Genomic DNA, 17,907 nt, shown 5'->3' with positions numbered 1-17,907 from the left:
CAGCAGGAGGGTGAGCAATGTGGGAGGTCCTAACTCCATCTACTCAGTGGAGGTTGTGGCACCTCAAGGAGTAAAAGTGATAGTGAAACCAAAGAGGCTGGTATTTAAACAAATAAACCAAAGCTTGAGTTACAGGGTTTGGTTTATATCAAGAAAAGGGGCTAAAAGAGGTGCTGATACCATGGACTTTGCAGAAGGACATTTAACATGGGTACACTCACAGAATGGTTCTTACAGGGTAAGAAGTCCAATAGCAGTGAGTTGGAAGCCTAAGTAACATGGAGAAGAGTAGTATAGTAGACTATAACCATTATTACTAAGTTTGTCTTAGAGCTTATTTATTATCATTGTTGCAATGGTTCCATTGCTTTATTTATGTCTTTCAAAGTTTATGCTAAACTTTGTTTTAGGAGTTTTAATAAAGAACGAAATCTTAAAAATAAATCCATTTAAGTTAACAACTATCTTCTTTACTTGTTTTCTGCATCATAATTTTTGCAGTACAGTTTCTCCTGAAATTGAATTTCATGAACCAAACAAGTATTTTCAAACTCATGCAAGAGCATCTCTACTTTCCCATAAGGTAATTAGACATCCAATAATTTTAGCCAATTAAAATCAAATCAAATAAAAAATTTACCCTATATTTCTTGCAAGTATATTAGTCCATCAATGTTTCCCATAAGGTCGTTGTTAGTAACATTGGATACCTACACATTCAGATTCAATATTATCTTCAAGCACAAAACCTCTCGTACAATAAGGACTTCTTCTAAACAAATGTATGCCTGAAATTTAAAACAGAAACGTTCAAATATTGAAAAGGGAAAACTGAGTGATGAATAGAGGAAGAAGACGGTCAAAAAAAAAAGTCAAAAAAATTTGGACCATTTCTCGATTTGTGCGTGTCATCCTTGAGCAGGGGCCATGCTAATCTTCTCTGTATCGTTCCAATTTTATCGGATGTCCCCGAAGGGACGTTGTATGATGTGTGCGAGGGTATTATAAACACTGAACACATGTTATGCGTACGCGGTGTGGGACTAAAGTAACAACTAGACAAAACAACGCACTTACCAATTGAAGCGAGCAAAATGCAGCTAGCGGTGTGGGAGTATTTTTCCCTTCCGTCGCTGTGATTCTCAGTGACAATCACATACTCCCACATTCTTGCTCTAAATTCTTTTTTGTTTTTTTTGTTCTTCATGCCTTTTTTTTTCTTTCAGTTTTCTGTATTTCATATTCGATTCCATTGGCTTCGACAGGTTTCGATGGATGAAACTTCTATGCAATCATGTTTCGGTGTACGTGTTTCAACATCGATTAAAATTAGACGATTCAGATTTAAATTTAATATTTTAAATATAAAATAAAATTTTAACTCTATCTTTTTATGGTCTGATCAAGACTAGACAATCAATAATCTTTTTAATTATGTGAATATGATAAAATTTTAGTATGTGAATTTGAACTTTCTTTTTATTTTTGAATTTTTGTAATGTCAAAATAATTATTGCTTCCTTAATTCTTTTCCAAGCTTCTATAAATTTGCAATTTTTATTAAATATATTATTTGTCCAGTTTATGTTATGAATTTCACTATAAAGAGATTTGTGAAAATATTTTAAGAATTAATATAATGAGAAGAGATCATTTGACTTTAAGAGTAAGTCTAAATCTTAAACATTGATTTTAATTTTAAGTAATAATTGTGATTAACTACAGGTTTTATCTATGCTTTTTAGTTTTGGGTCTTATTATCTATGCCTTTTGTTTTGGGTCTTATTTTTCAATTGATTAAATTTTAGTTAGGTTTTGTATATATTGATCCAATCATCGCTTATAATTTCTAAAGATTTTTGGAGATTTTCTCTTTTGTCTTGCTACTCTCTCCCTCTCAATTTTGGTTAGGTCTTCATTTTGTATTAATTTTAGAGGATATGAAATTTAACATATCTGCATGAAGGAACTATAGGAGCCTCGATTTATGTCTCTGGTGTGTTAGAAATTGAGAAAAAGTTTTTACTAAAAAGAAAACAAAGAAAGCCGTAAGTTGTAACCATTCGGATGGTAGTGCTAAATAATATTAATATATATATAATATAGAAATGAAAGAGTATCTGTTATTATCTTATATGTGGTTGATTTGATGGTCGAAAGCAATACAATAAAACCATATACTAGGCATTATTAATAAATAATCATGGCCATTAATTATTATTAAAACAAGAATTCAGATTCGAAGTATGTTTCTAAATTTACTTTTTGAGTCAATTGATCCCTTTTCTAATATAATTAAGTGATATTATTGTTATATGATGTAATCCTCTTGTCTTACTCTATACACAATGTATGCCTCATATAGACTCAAGTACAATACATATCCAGCTTATGGACACAAACTAGCACTTAGGGTCATGAGCTCATAAGCTCCTAGTCAATCAGCAACCTTACAATGACTGAATGTATCAACTAGCTCCTAACAATATATTGTGTAAAATAATTATACCAACAATTTATGAAATTAATTTCTTAAGTTATTCATGAACAATTTTTTATTTGTTAATACAAATTAATTTTATACTAATATTCAATAAAAATTCACTGTGTTACTATGTCGCTTTACTTTTGTAAGTATAATATCTTAAATTGATTATATTACTTGGCAAAATCATATTAAATATTACTGTAAATTTAATTTATGTTGGCAATATATGCCTATTAAATAATTAGTCTAAAAAATGTATAATTTTTCACAATTGTGACTTTGTAATTTTATATAATCTAAAAAATTAAGAATCTATTGAAATAAAAATCAATTTAATTTTTGCAAAACGGTAGTTTTGTATTTTACCTACAATGTACAATTTTACGTCATTTACATATACAATATTTTTTAAAGGATTAAGTTAATTAGCCTAACTTTAGCATATAACTGTGAATAAATATAGTATTTTCAAACTACCACTTAATTAAACATATCACATGACTAAAATAGTGTAAGTGGTGAAGGACTCAAATGTTTTGATGGACCAAATTAATAATTTACCAAAGCATTACGAGAGGAAGCCACATCATATGCACATGGTACATGTGCAATGAGGAGCACAATGATCCCAACATGGCATCTTGTAATATGGGGTTTTTCTTTTTCTTTCCATTTTTTTTAAATGATAAAAAGCTGGTTCTGTTTTTCCTTGGTACAAAGGGAATTTGGATTGGACACAAGCAACCAAACTTTTCACTTTCAACAAATTATAATCTCCTCTACATTATTAATTCTCCCACCAATGAGATGTAATGTAACATTATTAGTATTTACTAATTAAAGATGTAATAATGTAAAGATAGAATATAACAACACAACCATGAAGACTAATTGAATATATTTGATTAGAAGTCCTCTCTTCACTAGGAAGCTGCCATTTCACATGGCTTCCATCTGTCTTAATACATGGACAGATATATATCAGATGTGATCTAATTAAGCAAATAGAAAGAGAGAAAAAAAGGGCAGTAATATTTCTTATGTTATTCTAATAACACAGTCCACACCATGTGTGCATGTGACTATTTTAAAGAGAGAAAAGGGAACAAAGAAATATATGTATATTTTATATTTGAAGTGGCAGTTGGTGGGCTCAGACCATGATTGATCAAGTTAAGCACTTTTCTCCCATTTCCTTCTGTTTGCTGATTCCTCTTATACTTTATTGTTCATTCTTATTAACATGTACCTATATCTTCATCTATTATCATTACTTGCTTCTTCATCTAAAATACTTACTTATGTTTAAGGGAAAAATATTGTGGTCTAGATAGATAATAATGATAAGGATCCTTAGTTATTTTACCTTTTATAATAACCAATAAAATATGTTTTTCTTAAATTTTATAGCAGAATCATATGTTTTAAATGCGGTAATAGTATTAAACGTCCATCAACAATCACTCACTTATCTTAGTTTTACTATTGGGTAGTGTATTTTTAACATTTATTTTCGTCTTTTAAATTTTTACATGTTAAACGTGAAACCAATTAAACTGATCATTCTTTAGTTAAAATGATCTTTACAATATGACTGTATGTAGATCGAAGAAGTTTCACTTTATATTTCTACAGTCTTGACTTTCAATTTATTGTCAGACTTTTATTAATGAAATTACCTTTAACGTCAAAAATAAAATAAGATAACGATAAACATTATGATGAAAAAATAAATTAATTATTTTTTAAAACGTAAAATTTAAAATAAAATATGAATTATTAATAATAGAGATAACTTTTTCCATGAATTAGATGAATGTAGGGCATAATGAATAGAGTACTACTATATCACCAATGGTCAATTGAGTGAACAAGTGATGCTCTAGAGTCTAGTTTTAAAATGCCTCATTATTTTTGTGGGCCTTGCTTTTCATTGTTATTATTAATTATTAATTTAATGGATAGTAGAAGTGTCTTATTTTCAAGTTTCTTTCACCTTGTAACATGGAAAGATTCCCTTATTAAAATCACAATGAATAATTAACATATTTATTTATGAGGCTAACACCATCAAGTGGATGATAGGTGATGCTTCTGGTCTTTACTTTAATCTGTTTTTTTAAATCTTCCTACGTCTCCTTTTTCTCTCCCTTGTGTCTTTCTTCCTTTCCTTTTCTTTTCTACCCTCAATGGTTTTGGAAGTTGTTCCAATTATTACATGGCTTTAGTTTGAATTTTGATAACATTTTTTTTAGATATTACATTAATCATATGTTAACTGGACCGTAAGGCATCATTTCTAAATCTTTGTCATACTTAGAAGTTACCCTTTAATCAGATGGAACTTGAAATTCCACTTTCACACAAATAGTAATATAATATCGAAAACATACTTAAAGTGGATTCATAAACAAAACAAAAAGAATCACTATACTAGAAAAGATGCTTTAGACAATGTTAATTTACTGACTAAAAACAGAATCATAAAGTTCAAAGGAGATTATAAAGTTCCCTTAACAGCATAGTACTCTAATAGTGTGGTAACTAAACTTTTTTTGTAACTTTTTCCATTGAATTGAGGTATACTAGTGAACATGTGTTAGATCTAGTGTTCAAGTAAAAAAACCTAAGACATGAATTAAATTATGAAAATACATTTATTAGCTAGCTAGATAAGAAATAAAAAACTTAAGGGCCCCAGTATGGATCATTCATCTCTATGCAAAAGATTTTATATTCTCTAATTCCTTACAATCTTTTTTAGCAAGAATGTAGTTAGTTACCGTAAAATGGAATTCAACATAAACAAAGAAAAGATAATTTCTAAAAATGTTACAAACTAAACCAACATCATGAACATCCATACATATTCTCTCCCATGTTTTATGTCAGATAAACTACAAATAACTCCAAATATTCACCTGTCATTACTTATGCACACCACTATCCTCTTTGATATATCACTAGCTCTTAAATTTGACTAAAACTAACTATATGGTTTATTTATTTATTAGTCACATAATATAGTGAATCACACACATTTTCTTTTCTTCCTCAACCACTTCCTCACAAATTATTTGGTCTAAATTATGGAAAACTAAGTCTTAATCAATGAGAATGAAGAAGAACAAGTTTTTCATCTTCTTCTGCTACATTGTCATAGATTGTTTCTCTTACACTTTTTCTACTACAACCACAAATGATGAAGTTTCATCTTTGCTTTCAATAAAATCAGGTCTCGTTGATCCTTTCAACACTCTTCATGATTGGAACAAAAATGATGCATCTCATTGTAACTGGACAGGAATCAAATGCAACTCATTTGGAACTGTTGAAAGCCTTGATCTCTCTCACAAGAATCTCAGTGGTATAGTTTCCAATGATATTCAAAGACTTAAAACTCTTACTACTCTTAATTTATGTTGCAATTCATTTTCATCACCATTACCAAAATCCATATCCAATCTCACCACATTGAATAATCTTGATGTAAGTCAGAATTTCTTCATTGGTGAATTTCCATTAGGCCTTGGAAGAGCATTAAGACTTACAACAATAAATGCATCAAGCAATGAGTTCACAGGTTCACTTCCTGAGGATCTTGGAAATGCAACTTCTTTAGAGATGATTGATCTTAGAGGAAGTTTCTTTGAAGGTTCAATTCCAAAATCATTTAGCAACTTGCATAAGTTGAAGTTCCTTGGTTTATCAGGGAACAATCTCACTGGAAAAATTCCTGGTGAGCTTGGAAAAATTTCATCATTGGAGTATATGATTCTTGGATATAATGCTTTTGAAGGTGAGATTCCAAAAGAGTTTGGAAATCTCACTAGTTTGAAGTATCTTGATTTGGCAGTAGCTAATCTTGGTGGTGAGATTCCAAATGAATTTGGAAATCTCAAGTTGTTGGAAACACTTTTCTTATACAACAACAATTTTGATGGAAGGATTCCACATGAAATTGGTAACATGAGTTCTTTAAAGTTTTTGGATCTTTCTGATAACATTTTGTCAGGAAAAATTCCAGATGAAATAAGTCTTTTGAAGAATTTGAAGCTTGTGAACTTCATGGGAAACAAGTTATCTGGTTTTGTTCCTTCTGGTCTTGGAAATTTGCCTCAACTTGAAGTTCTTGAGCTATGGAATAATTCTTTGTCAGGTCCATTGCCTAGTAACCTTGGCGAGAATTCGCCATTGCAATGGTTGGATGTATCATCCAATTCATTTTCTGGAGAGATTCCAAAAACTCTTTGCAGCCAAGGGAATCTCACCAAGCTTATACTTTTCAACAATGCTTTTTCAGGTCCAATTCCATCGAGTCTATCGATGTGTTATTCGCTTGTTCGTGTTCGAATTCAGAACAATTTTCTTATAGGGACAGTCCCTGTTGGTCTTGGAAAGCTTGAGAAACTTCAAAGGTTAGAATTAGCTAACAATAGTCTCACTGGTGGAATTCCAGATGATATTCCTTCTTCCACTTCTCTTTCTTTCATTGATCTCTCAAGAAATAAACTTCATTCTTCTCTTCCTTCCACTATTCTTTCCATTCCAAATCTTCAAGTTTTCATGGTTTCCAACAACAACTTACAAGGTAAAATACCAGACCAATTTCAGGACTCCCCTTCGCTAACCATTCTTGATCTCTCATCGAATCATTTGTCCGGAAACATTCCAGAAAGCATAGGTTCATGTCAGAAACTGGTGAATTTGAACCTTCAAAATAACCTTTTGATAGGTGAAATCCCAAATGCATTAGCTAACATGCCAACATTAGCCATGCTTGATCTTTCAAACAATTCTTTGACTGGTCATATACCAGAAAACTTTGGTTTATCACCAGCTCTTGAATCATTTAATGTCTCATACAACAAGCTTGAAGGTTCTGTGCCAGAAAATGGTATGCTAAGAACTATAAATCCAAATAATCTTGTTGGCAATGCTGGCCTATGTGGTGGTGTCTTCCTTCCATGTGATCAAAACTCAGCATACTCATCAAGGCATGGAAGTATACATGCAAAACACATTATTACAGGATGGATCATTGGAATTTCATTAATTCTAGTCATTGGAATTACAATTTTGGTTGCAAAATCTGTATATGTAAGGTGGTACACTGGTGGTTTTTGCTTCAAAGAGAGATTTTATAAAGGTCACAAAGGGTGGCCATGGAGATTGATGGCATTTCAAAGGCTTGGATTTACAAGTACTGACATTCTAGCTTGTATCAAAGAAACAAATGTGATTGGAATGGGAGCTACCGGCGTTGTTTATAAAGCCGAGATATCGCAATCTAATACAGCGGTCGCAGTGAAAAAGTTGTGGAGATCAGGAACTGATATTGAAGTAGGAGGAGGAGGAGGAAGTGATGAACTTGTTGGAGAGGTAAATGTTTTAGGAAGACTAAGGCATAGGAACATTGTTAGACTATTAGGATTTCTTTATAATGACACTGATTTGATGATAGTTTATGAGTTTATGCCCAATGGAAATTTGGGAGATGCCTTGCATGGTAAGCAAGCTGTTAGACAGCTTGTGGATTGGGTTTCAAGATATAACATAGCTCTAGGAGTTGCTCATGGACTTGCTTATCTTCACCATGACTGTCATCCGCCAGTTATCCATCGTGACATCAAGTCTAATAATATACTTCTTGATGCAAATCTTGAGGCAAGGATAGCGGATTTCGGGTTAGCCAAGATGATGATAAGGAAGAATGAAACAGTCTCCATGGTTGCTGGATCCTATGGCTACATTGCTCCTGGTGAGTTACCAGTTTCCAAATCTTATTTTATTTGTGTTATTAAGGCTGCATTTTTCCTACTGGCCACCTTAGATCAAGAAGGAGAGTTAGCAGAGTTTAATTACTGTACACTGATACTGAAAAAAAATTTACACATTCGTCTAGTCATATTGACATCTGTGTAATATATTTTTAATCTATCAGTATATAGTCGTTAAACTCTAATTAAAACTTTCAATTAGAAGATTTTTCTTGCATTTATTACATTACATTGATAACATTTCAATGATTTATTAATTGGCAGAATATGGATATGCTTTAAAGGTGGATGAAAAGATTGATGTTTACAGTTATGGAGTAGTATTACTGGAGCTTCTAACAGGAAAGAGGCCATTAGATCCAGAATTTGGAGAGTGTGTAGACATTGTAGAGTGGATTAGAAGGAAGATTAGAGACAACAAATCTCTAGAAGAAGCATTAGATCCAAGTGTAGGAAACTCCAAGCATGTTGTAGAAGAGATGCTTTTAGTCTTAAGAATAGCAGTTGTTTGCACTGCTAAGCTTCCTAAGGACAGACCAAACATGAGGGATGTCATAATGATGCTTGGAGAGGCAAAGCCTAGAAGAAAAAGCAGTGGCAACAATGAAACATCAGCAGCAGCTAACAGCAACAATAAGGAGATGTCAGTTTTTAGCACATCACCAGTTAGTGGTCTTCTATAGGAACTAAATTTGAGTTTCACTATGTAATTTTGTAATCAGTGATGCAGTATTTTGTCTAAAATATTTATTGATGGCCATAATCAAAATGTAATGATTAATTTATGCAAATAAATTTTCTTTGTATCCTTATTTTGGTATAGAATTCAGTAGAAAACAAGATGAAGTAAGCAATTGTACTTGTAGCTATTTATCCTTTGAATGGTAATGATCATAATTCAAAAGTAGCTTTAGCTTGGTCCCAATTTCTTTTATATATTATAAAAATTACTAAATGAGTGTCACTAAAATATTGGGAAGTGACAGATTGTAGAAATTTCGGGAAAGCATTCTATCAGTTTTCCTATAATAGTCTCAAACCAGATTGTTTGTGTTTAAATACATGATGTTCTTGACCAAACTATTGAATTAAATTATATATGAAAAAATAAATTTTAACGTGTCTTTTAACTAGTTAAATTAAAATAATACAGCTCGTCAACTTATGAACCCAGCAATAACAATCTCTTTCGCACTTGGACCGGTCCAACATGTTTAAAAATCTAAAGTAAGAAGTATTTTTGTTAAATATTCTAGTGATTAAATTCACACTTTAAAAAATTAGATTTTGTATCTCCACATTTTGACCTATATTCCACATTTGTAATTATTATCCATGATATTTCCAAAATACCCTTATGGTTAATACTAAAAATAAAAAAAGTTCATATAATTTACACATACCCCTTCCAAAAATAAAAACATTTGTAATTCTTGTAATCGGAATATGTATTATTCGAATTTTCTGATGGTTATTTTGTTTGCCAGAATATTTTAGTTTTCGAATTTTTCGATAGTTATTTTTTATTTAAAAATGTTATCTTTAAATATTTAATTAACAAATAACTCTCAAAAAATTAAAAAATAAATTATCCAATTAAAAATAACTATCATAAATAAATTTTATTTTTTCCAATTTCTTAATTTTTTTTATTTAGCGGAAATTGAAACCAAACTCTTACCTTTTCCTTGCAAGTACCAATTGAATCCAACATTTGAACCTAGTCAAAGATGATATCAGATCCTCATCTTTATTAATTGAGTTGAGTGAACCTCTATAATTAATTTATTATTTTATATATTTATACTTAAATTAAATTAATAATTGTTTAGGTCTTTTTTAAGAGTTTAATATATATATTATATATATATATATATATATATATATCGTCTTTTTATTTATCTTTTCTTTAAATACCCCACTGTCAAGTTAAATTCTCTAAATGTTCTACTTTTTGGTTTCAACACGAAGTTGTTCCTTGGAGGTAACGTTTGTGGTCCCTTACATTTGATATTCTCTGAATTCTCTTTACTTAATTTTATTTGTGGTCCCTTAACTGAATTCTCTGAAGTCGTTCCTTGTCAAGTTAAATTCTCTAAATTACATTTGTGGTCCTTTAACTTAATTTCAGGTAATGTTTTAGTCCTTTATCTTTTTTTTTTTTTCCGACTTGGTCCTTTATTTTAATTTTAAGTGACAATTTGATATTTTATGTTTTAAAATTTCAACAATGATATCCTTTTTTATACAAAAATTAAAAAAAAAAATTCAATCAAAACTCATAAAATTAATTATATTCTTCAATATAATACAAATTTCATCAAATTCGTAACGCAAATCTTTAAATAAACTCATATTTTCATACTTTATTTGATATTTTTAGGAATAAAGGACTAAATCGGAAAAAAAAAAAGATAAAGGACTAAAACGTTACCTGAAATTAAGTTAAGGGACCACATATGTAATTTAGCCTTTTTTTTGTTGTTGTTATATTTAAAAAAAAAACGCAGTTGGAGGTCGCTTCCCCGGGAAACGACTTCCTATTGACATAAAAAACGTAGTTGGAGGTCGCTTCCCCAGAAAACGACTTCCTATTGATATAAAAAAAATTTCCTCTTTAGGAGGTCGCTTCTCCAAAGAACGACTTCTGTTAAAACTAAAAAGTAAGGCATTCAAGGAATTTAATTTGGGAGTGGGTTATTTAAAGAAATAAAAAATAAAAAAGGAATATATATATATATATATATATATATGTGTGTGTAAAAAACTCCTTTTTAACTTAGATTAAAATTTTGAGACATGAAACCTTATTTTTGGCTAATCGGCCTTTCGGTCAGCCCTGCTTGCACTATAATACAATCACCAGCTCTATAAGATGAAAACAAAAACAATAAGTAATCTTAATTGTCAAATCACTCGATAATAGAGAGAGAAAAAATTTAAATATGTATTTAATTCAATAGCAACATTATTTTTAAAACTTAGTTTGTTTTCTTTGATTGTCTGGTAAAAAGTACTTGATAATAGATAGCCGACATCATATGAGTTTACAAATTGAATTTAATGTGTTTGATAAAATTTAACTGAATATTAAATATAGAATGACATAAAACTGTTTAAATAATATTGAATCTAGACTTTTATAAAAAAAACATATACTTAATCTAGACTTTTGTTTGGCTTTCATACATTACGTTGGTATAGATAGATGTTTTTAGGCTATAAACAAATCTAGGTATTATTAGAATAATCTAGAAATATTTAACAACTTCAGACTATTCTAAATTTTTCAAATATATTGCTATTTAAACTTAAATTTACTAGAATATTCTAAAAATATACATCAATTTCAACAATAACACACCAAATCTTTACGAATTTTAATATTGATTCATACTACCTCAATCACTATGTATAGATCACGTTGACTAGTTGGCAAATTTTTTTTTCAATGATGATACTATTAAATTTAAAATTATTGAAAATTTATATTACTGTTTTAAATTTACCATTAAGAAATAATCGAGACTCACAATCTCATTCTTTCCACCAACTTCTCACTTAATTAATTGACTTTAAAATACTTTATTGCTTATATACTTTCCATCTACATCCATATTTTCCAGTCTTCAAACGAGATATAAATAATTTAACTTTCTAATTACAATGTTTATTGCTTATAGACTTAAAAAATAGGTTAAATTACATATGTGGTCTCTTAACTTAATTTCAGGTAACGTTTTAGTCCTTTATCTTCTTTTTTTCCCGACTTGGTCTTTTATTTTAATTTTAAGTGACAATTTGATATTTTATGTTTTAAAATTTCAACAATGTTATCCTTTTTTATACAAAAATTCAAAAAAATATTCAATCGAAACTCATAAAATTAATTATATTCTTCAATATAATACAAATTTCATCAAATTCGTAACGCAAATCTTCAAATAAACTCATATTTTCATACTTTATTTGATATTGTTAGGAACAAATGGCTAAATCGAAAAAAAATAACTATTGAAATTGATTATTAATAATTATCATAATATAATAGAATATAATAACTTGAAAGTGGTACAGTCTATCCATAAAAGAAAGTGATGCAATCAGAATTAGAGAAAAAAACAATTATACAACATTAGAAAAACAATGGAGGTGGTATATGTTTATGCCCAACAAAGGAGCTTTTGCATGCATGATGGTGTTTCTAATGTCATTAAGCTTAGATGTTCACCTCCAATATAATACGTTGATAGTTAAGCGGTTCATCTTAATCTAATTCATTATAAAATAATAATTCCTCTCTTGAGTTGATTTCTAAAACATATATAAAGGCAATATCTTATTTTAGTGCCCCCTAATTTCTTTCCATTTTTATCCTTTAAAACTACCCAATTGTTTGGAAAAAAAAATTAACTTCTCCTCTGCAAAAGAAAGAGTTACAATCACCAAAAAGAGAACTAAATAGTATAAATCAAAAAACATGATGAGAAAAAGAAAAAAAAAAAAAAAAAAAAAAAAAAAAAAGGGAAAAAAAAAAAAAAAAAAAAAAAAAAAAAGATAAATGACTAAAACGTTACCTGAAATTAAGTTAAGTAACCACAATGTAATTTAGCCTAAAAAATATAAAAGAATAAAGGATATTTTACTAAAATAAAAAATTAACTAACGTAATGGAGTATATATATATATAGGGTACAAATGTTTCATATCATAGTTTTTCTTATAAGCAAATCCATATGAGAAGTGGCTAATACATGCAAGGTACATGGAGAGCTGTGGTCCCAGATATGAAAACTTGAAGCTTACTAGAAAAATCAATTTCACATATGCCTTGTTTGCCATAATGCCACCCATTTCTTCTTTAATAATTTTAATATAAATAAGTTTTCGTTAAAGATGAATCGTTTAAAAGAACTCAAGTTCGAATTTTGACTCATTAAAATAATTATTGGTTAAATTTTATTTACTTCTCGATCAAACTCTCGATTACAAGGTTTAATTAGTTAAACTTTATTTACCTTCCAATCGAGCTATTGATTACAAGGTATCATTCCCCTAAGAACCTGAGGATTAAAACCAAAAACAAAAGAAAAAATTTCTTAATATGATTGCTTAGAGGAAGAAACTTTCGTACTAGTGTTAGTAATTGCCAGCCAGCATTGGATTCAAACAGCTTCCTTCCCAGTACTCTTTGGTGGGATCAGAGAGCAAGAAACTCTCAAGGCATCAAGGGTGAAACCATTCTTATTCAGCATCTTATTTTTAAGTCAAAATGAAAATGGATATTCTGAAAACAACATTATATGGGAGCTCTATTTACAAATCTTGATGCACACCATTATAGCTTAGAAATCTTAATACACAACATCCAATATCAACTTGATACACACCAAATAACAATTTAAGTAAAAAAAATATATAAATATCCATTAACCATTTTAAAAAAATATAGACATTACCTAGCCAAACCAAATTATCCTCAAAGAATCACTCAAATCCAACTTTATAGACATTACCTCAAAGAATCACTCAAAAAAATATAGACATTACCTACACAAAATTTAATTCTGAAACCTACATCAAGTCTAATAAACTTTATGCTAAATGGTACAAGGCAAAAATAATAAAGAAGCGGCTCAATATATAGTCACGACATCATTCTCTCAACGCTTTCTTTCGCATAGTTTGCGCTTCCTACCCTTTTTCTGTTCATAGATGAAATATACTTCCTGAGAATATTGATTAAAACAAAATGAGGTTCACAATAAGGAAATCAGAAAAACAATTACCTGTGTCTCCTCCTGCATTGTCTTATCTGTGTAGAGTTTCTCTAGCTCCCTGAGTCTAGTCCTGCTTTCTTTCAACTCTTTATTCGTCCGATCTGTTTTCCTGTGCATGAATTTAGATGACTTTGTTTACAGAAAACAAACAGATTTCATAACAATTGAAAAATACGTTACAAACCAACCCAAGTTAACAGCTTTATACAAGTAATATCACAACATGAAAATGACTCAGTATGGTCAAATAGCATAAAACTGGTAGCAACTAATCTGACCATAATTCTTATTAGTTACTCTTTTTTTTTTTCTTCTCTTTCTTTGGTAGAACACTTTTCATCTTGGTAGAACTAAGCAGTAAGCACATCATTGTAACATAAAAAAACAAATAAAAAATCCGTGCTTGTTATTATTATATAGAATAATGACTCAGAAAATCAAACCTTTCCTTAGTGGAGAAAATACCGAGAGAATGCAGCGTGGCATTTAGCCTTTCAATTTTCTGCAAGAAATACCAATAAGACATTCAAAAGTAAACAAAACCTACAAAACAAACTTTGAATAAAGAAACAACAATATTATTACAAAAAAGAGCAAAATTCAAACCTTTTTCTCATCCTGAATCTTATGAAGAAGGTGTCCCATATCCTTGTCATGTATCTTGTTTGATTTTGAAGAAGCTTTTGAACGCTTTCGCACTGGAATGTAGTACTCGTTTGCTTCACTATTAAGTCAAATTTTACACATTAGCAATAAGGGAACTGAAAAATAAAATCAAAAGGATAGGTAGAAAGTTGTTACTGTGGTGTATGAACTCCATCAACGAGTCTTGCTCTAGTCATCTTAAAGTAAAATTCATCTGGGTTTCTATTTGCAGCTTTTTCTCTAAGTTTCTGTGAGACACGAAGTAAATACAAAATTAATTCATTATAAAACGATTATTTCAGAGACTAATTAAACTGACAAAAACTAGAGTTAAATATTATTTTAGTAGCCATCAATTTTATTTGTTGAATTTTAACGCTACCTTTGGATTGAATTATAAATAAAAGTATAACCAAAACAAAGAAAAAAAAAAATAGTGAGAAGGTGTAACGGACCTCTAAAGTTTCCTTCTTTTTGTGAAAGGCCTTAGCGCGCTGGACATAGTCTTTGTGCTTCTCGAGCAAACCAAATTTTTCCCTAGAAGCCCTAACGAAAACAAAGAAACAATAATGAAGCAGAGAGAGAATACGAATTAGAATATTGAAGCAGAGAGAGATGGAACGAAAGTTACGGTTGAGCACGCTCTTTGTAAGTACGACGACGAAAAACCTTTCTCAGGCACGTCATGTTTTCCTTCACGCCTTCTGTTTGATGCACTTGATTAATTTAGTCCTCCTACTTATATACTACCTTATTGTTGAGAATATCATGGAAACGATCACATTATCACGGAAACAATAATATATTAGTTTCTTTTTCTTAAAGATCTTCGTACTTATTAATTTCGTATAAGATCTTTATTTTTATTACAATATTGCTATCTACACCTCTTTTTATATCCACACTTCTCAAATTTTTTATAAAAATAAAACACCTTGCTTATTTATAACATTTTTAAATTTATGTTCATCACCATTGTAACTTCATAACTCACATCACTCACTCATAACTTATATCTTATAAGTCTTCTCTTTATATTAAGGTTAAAGTCATCCAACAATGTATGTTTAATGATATGTGTGAATTCGTTTTTTTCTTCAAAATTTGATTTCATGTACGTGTATTCAATGGAGTTTAAGAATTCACAGGCAATACTTGAATTGAAATTACGAGCACCTACGTGAACTCAATTCACATAAACGTACGTGAATTCAATTCACGTATAAATGATATCAGTTAAGTAAATAAAGTGTATGTAAATTGAGTTCACATAGGTACACAGGAATTGAATTTACATAAATGTACATGAATTGAGTTCACGTAGTAGACGTTCTTGAATTCAGTTCACGTAAACGTTGGTGATCTCGATTCAGTTTAGATATTTTTGAATTTTTTATATATTCTTTTTTAATGCAGATAAATGGACCAAGAGGAGACAATAGTAACGAAATGTATGATGATTTGGAACTTGATTTTGATGCAATGAATGATGGTATGGAACCTATTATGGTGGATTTTACTGGTGTGTTTACCACCGGCATGATGTTTGATATGTGTGATAATATATTGAGATGGACTAGAAATATATGAAGAGAAAATAGAATTGTTGTTGTTATTTTTATATCTCAAACTGCGACAGTACGACCAAAAACAAAGACAAAATTAATTATTGATTGTGAAATAAGCAGCAAATTTAGACCTTAGAAGAATCTTGAATCTATCAGGAGTACCTGGACTAAAAAATGTGAATTCCATTTAGATTGAAAGGAACACCATCAAGTGTTGATGATGGATGATATTTGTGTGTAGCATATGGTCTTCATAACCACAAATTGGCCAAAAAAAATCGACTGGTCATTCCTTCTTATGCCGATTGCAGAAAGAGAAATTTGTACTTGATGATATGATGAAGAACATGATCAAATCAAGATACATATTGATGACATTAAATGATCATAATGTTGAAAATTTAACAACAATCAAACAAGTTTATAATGCACGTCAACTGAATTTACGTACGTTCTATGCAGACTAGGTTTGCATGCACAAACTCAATTCACGTAGGTTTCTGAGCAACGTTAGTTTGCATACGCAACTGAGTTCACGTAAGTTTCTGAATTTGCAAAAAAATACAGTTTCACGAAAACAAGAACAACAACTAAAAATTGTAAAAAATAAATAAATAAATTATAAAAAAAAAATAAAATAAAATAAAATAAAAAAAAAAAAAAAAAAAAAAAAAAAAAAAAAAAAAAAAAAAAAACAAGAACAACAACAAGATTGATGCATACCCAACGTAAATGAGAAGTAATGAGGATGATTGAAGATGTTGAAATTGATAAAAATGAAGGAAGAAGGAAAAGTGGCATTAGAGAAAATGGTGAATATGGGTGTGAGATAGAAGATGAAGATATAAAGAGAGAGGTTAGAGTTGAAAATGAAAATAAAATGAGATAAAATGTTATAAATAGACAAACATTTTAGATATTTCTTTTTACCAAAAATTTGAGGGGTGTGAGTTGTGGGTAACAATATTGTTGTTATTATTATGGATTAAATATAAGATAGAGAAAAAATAAAGTTTTTTTGCATTTATATTTTTTTTAAAACTCTCCATTATACTGTACGGAAAATGCTCTGTTTTTTTTTTTTTTTTACCTTCTCGTAATCACATGAGGATTTTTTCTCTGTAGTAAGAAATCACATATTCGAATGCGATCATCTATAATCTTTTAATTGTTTTATTTTAACAAATGAATAATTGTTAATTTAATAAATAAAAAATATATTTTTAAAACAAAATTATATTAATAAAATCAAACAAAATACATTTAATTTATTGAAAAATAATATTACTACAAATATATAGATAAATACTACTTACAATTTTATTTTTGAAAGATTTTAAAAACTGTATCACTTTTATTTTAATTTATTTGAACCTTATAACTTATTTATTATATTTTATCATTTAATATTATAAATACATAAAATATTTTGAAATCTTAAAAATTCTTGTATTACAAATCCATTAAAATTCTAGTTATAAAACCTTAAGCATAAAGAATCATTTAAATTATTTATAAAAAAAATCTCAAAATAGTCTTTTTCTCTCAAAGTGGCAATTGATGAATTTCAAAAGGATGTTTGCATCATAAGAGATTGCCTTTTGTTTTTTACCAATTAGTAGTTAAAGGATAAGGAGTTTGGTAGG

General features: G+C 29.4%; 3 protein-coding genes, 1 long non-coding RNA gene and 1 other non-coding gene across 5 annotated transcripts in view; 2 read left to right on the top strand and 3 right to left on the bottom strand.

Moving 5' to 3' along the window:
* LOC101504577 (subtilisin-like protease SBT1.2) overlaps positions 1 to 444 on the top strand; it is a 2,897-nt gene extending 2,453 nt beyond the window's left edge. Inside the window, exon 2 of the mRNA XM_027332458.2 lies at positions 4 to 444. Within this exon, the coding sequence (XP_027188259.1) occupies positions 4 to 277 (274 nt within the window). The 3' untranslated portion in view covers positions 278 to 444. The remainder of the gene's footprint in view (positions 1 to 3) is intronic.
* Positions 432 to 1,071, bottom strand: LOC113785710 (uncharacterized). Its single transcript, XR_003471826.2, has 2 exons — positions 889 to 1,071; positions 432 to 788 (listed from the first exon to the last, which is right to left on the bottom strand). It is a non-coding gene; the product is annotated as an uncharacterized lncRNA (long non-coding RNA).
* Positions 877 to 979, bottom strand: LOC113785910 (U6 spliceosomal RNA). Its single transcript, XR_003472091.1, has one exon. It is a non-coding gene; the product is annotated as a U6 spliceosomal RNA (small nuclear RNA).
* A 4,196-nt stretch (positions 1,072 to 5,267) lies between the features above and the next one.
* On the top strand, positions 5,268 to 9,076 carry LOC101504241 (uncharacterized). Its single transcript, XM_004493776.4, has 2 exons — positions 5,268 to 8,249; positions 8,533 to 9,076. Exons 1-2 carry the CDS (start codon positions 5,600 to 5,602, stop codon positions 8,949 to 8,951), a joined length of 3,069 nt encoding a protein of 1,022 aa, XP_004493833.1. The 5' UTR covers positions 5,268 to 5,599; the 3' UTR covers positions 8,952 to 9,076.
* A 4,598-nt stretch (positions 9,077 to 13,674) lies between these two features.
* On the bottom strand, positions 13,675 to 15,471 carry LOC101503920 (probable U3 small nucleolar RNA-associated protein 11). Its single transcript, XM_004493775.4, has 7 exons — positions 15,325 to 15,471; positions 15,149 to 15,239; positions 14,850 to 14,941; positions 14,655 to 14,772; positions 14,492 to 14,550; positions 14,058 to 14,157; positions 13,675 to 13,973 (listed from the first exon to the last, which is right to left on the bottom strand). The coding sequence occupies exons 1-7, from the start codon at positions 15,378 to 15,380 to the stop codon at positions 13,932 to 13,934; spliced, it is 558 nt and encodes a 185-aa protein (XP_004493832.1). The 5' UTR covers positions 15,381 to 15,471; the 3' UTR covers positions 13,675 to 13,931.
* Positions 15,472 to 17,907: the final 2,436 nt, after the last annotated feature.

The sequence above is a fragment of the Cicer arietinum genome, chromosome 3, assembly GCF_000331145.2.
Source record: "Cicer arietinum cultivar CDC Frontier isolate Library 1 chromosome 3, Cicar.CDCFrontier_v2.0, whole genome shotgun sequence".
Taxonomy (NCBI): domain Eukaryota; kingdom Viridiplantae; phylum Streptophyta; class Magnoliopsida; order Fabales; family Fabaceae; genus Cicer; species Cicer arietinum.
The sequence above is the reverse complement of the archived record's forward strand: the minus strand, read 5'-3'. Positions and strand labels throughout refer to the sequence as shown.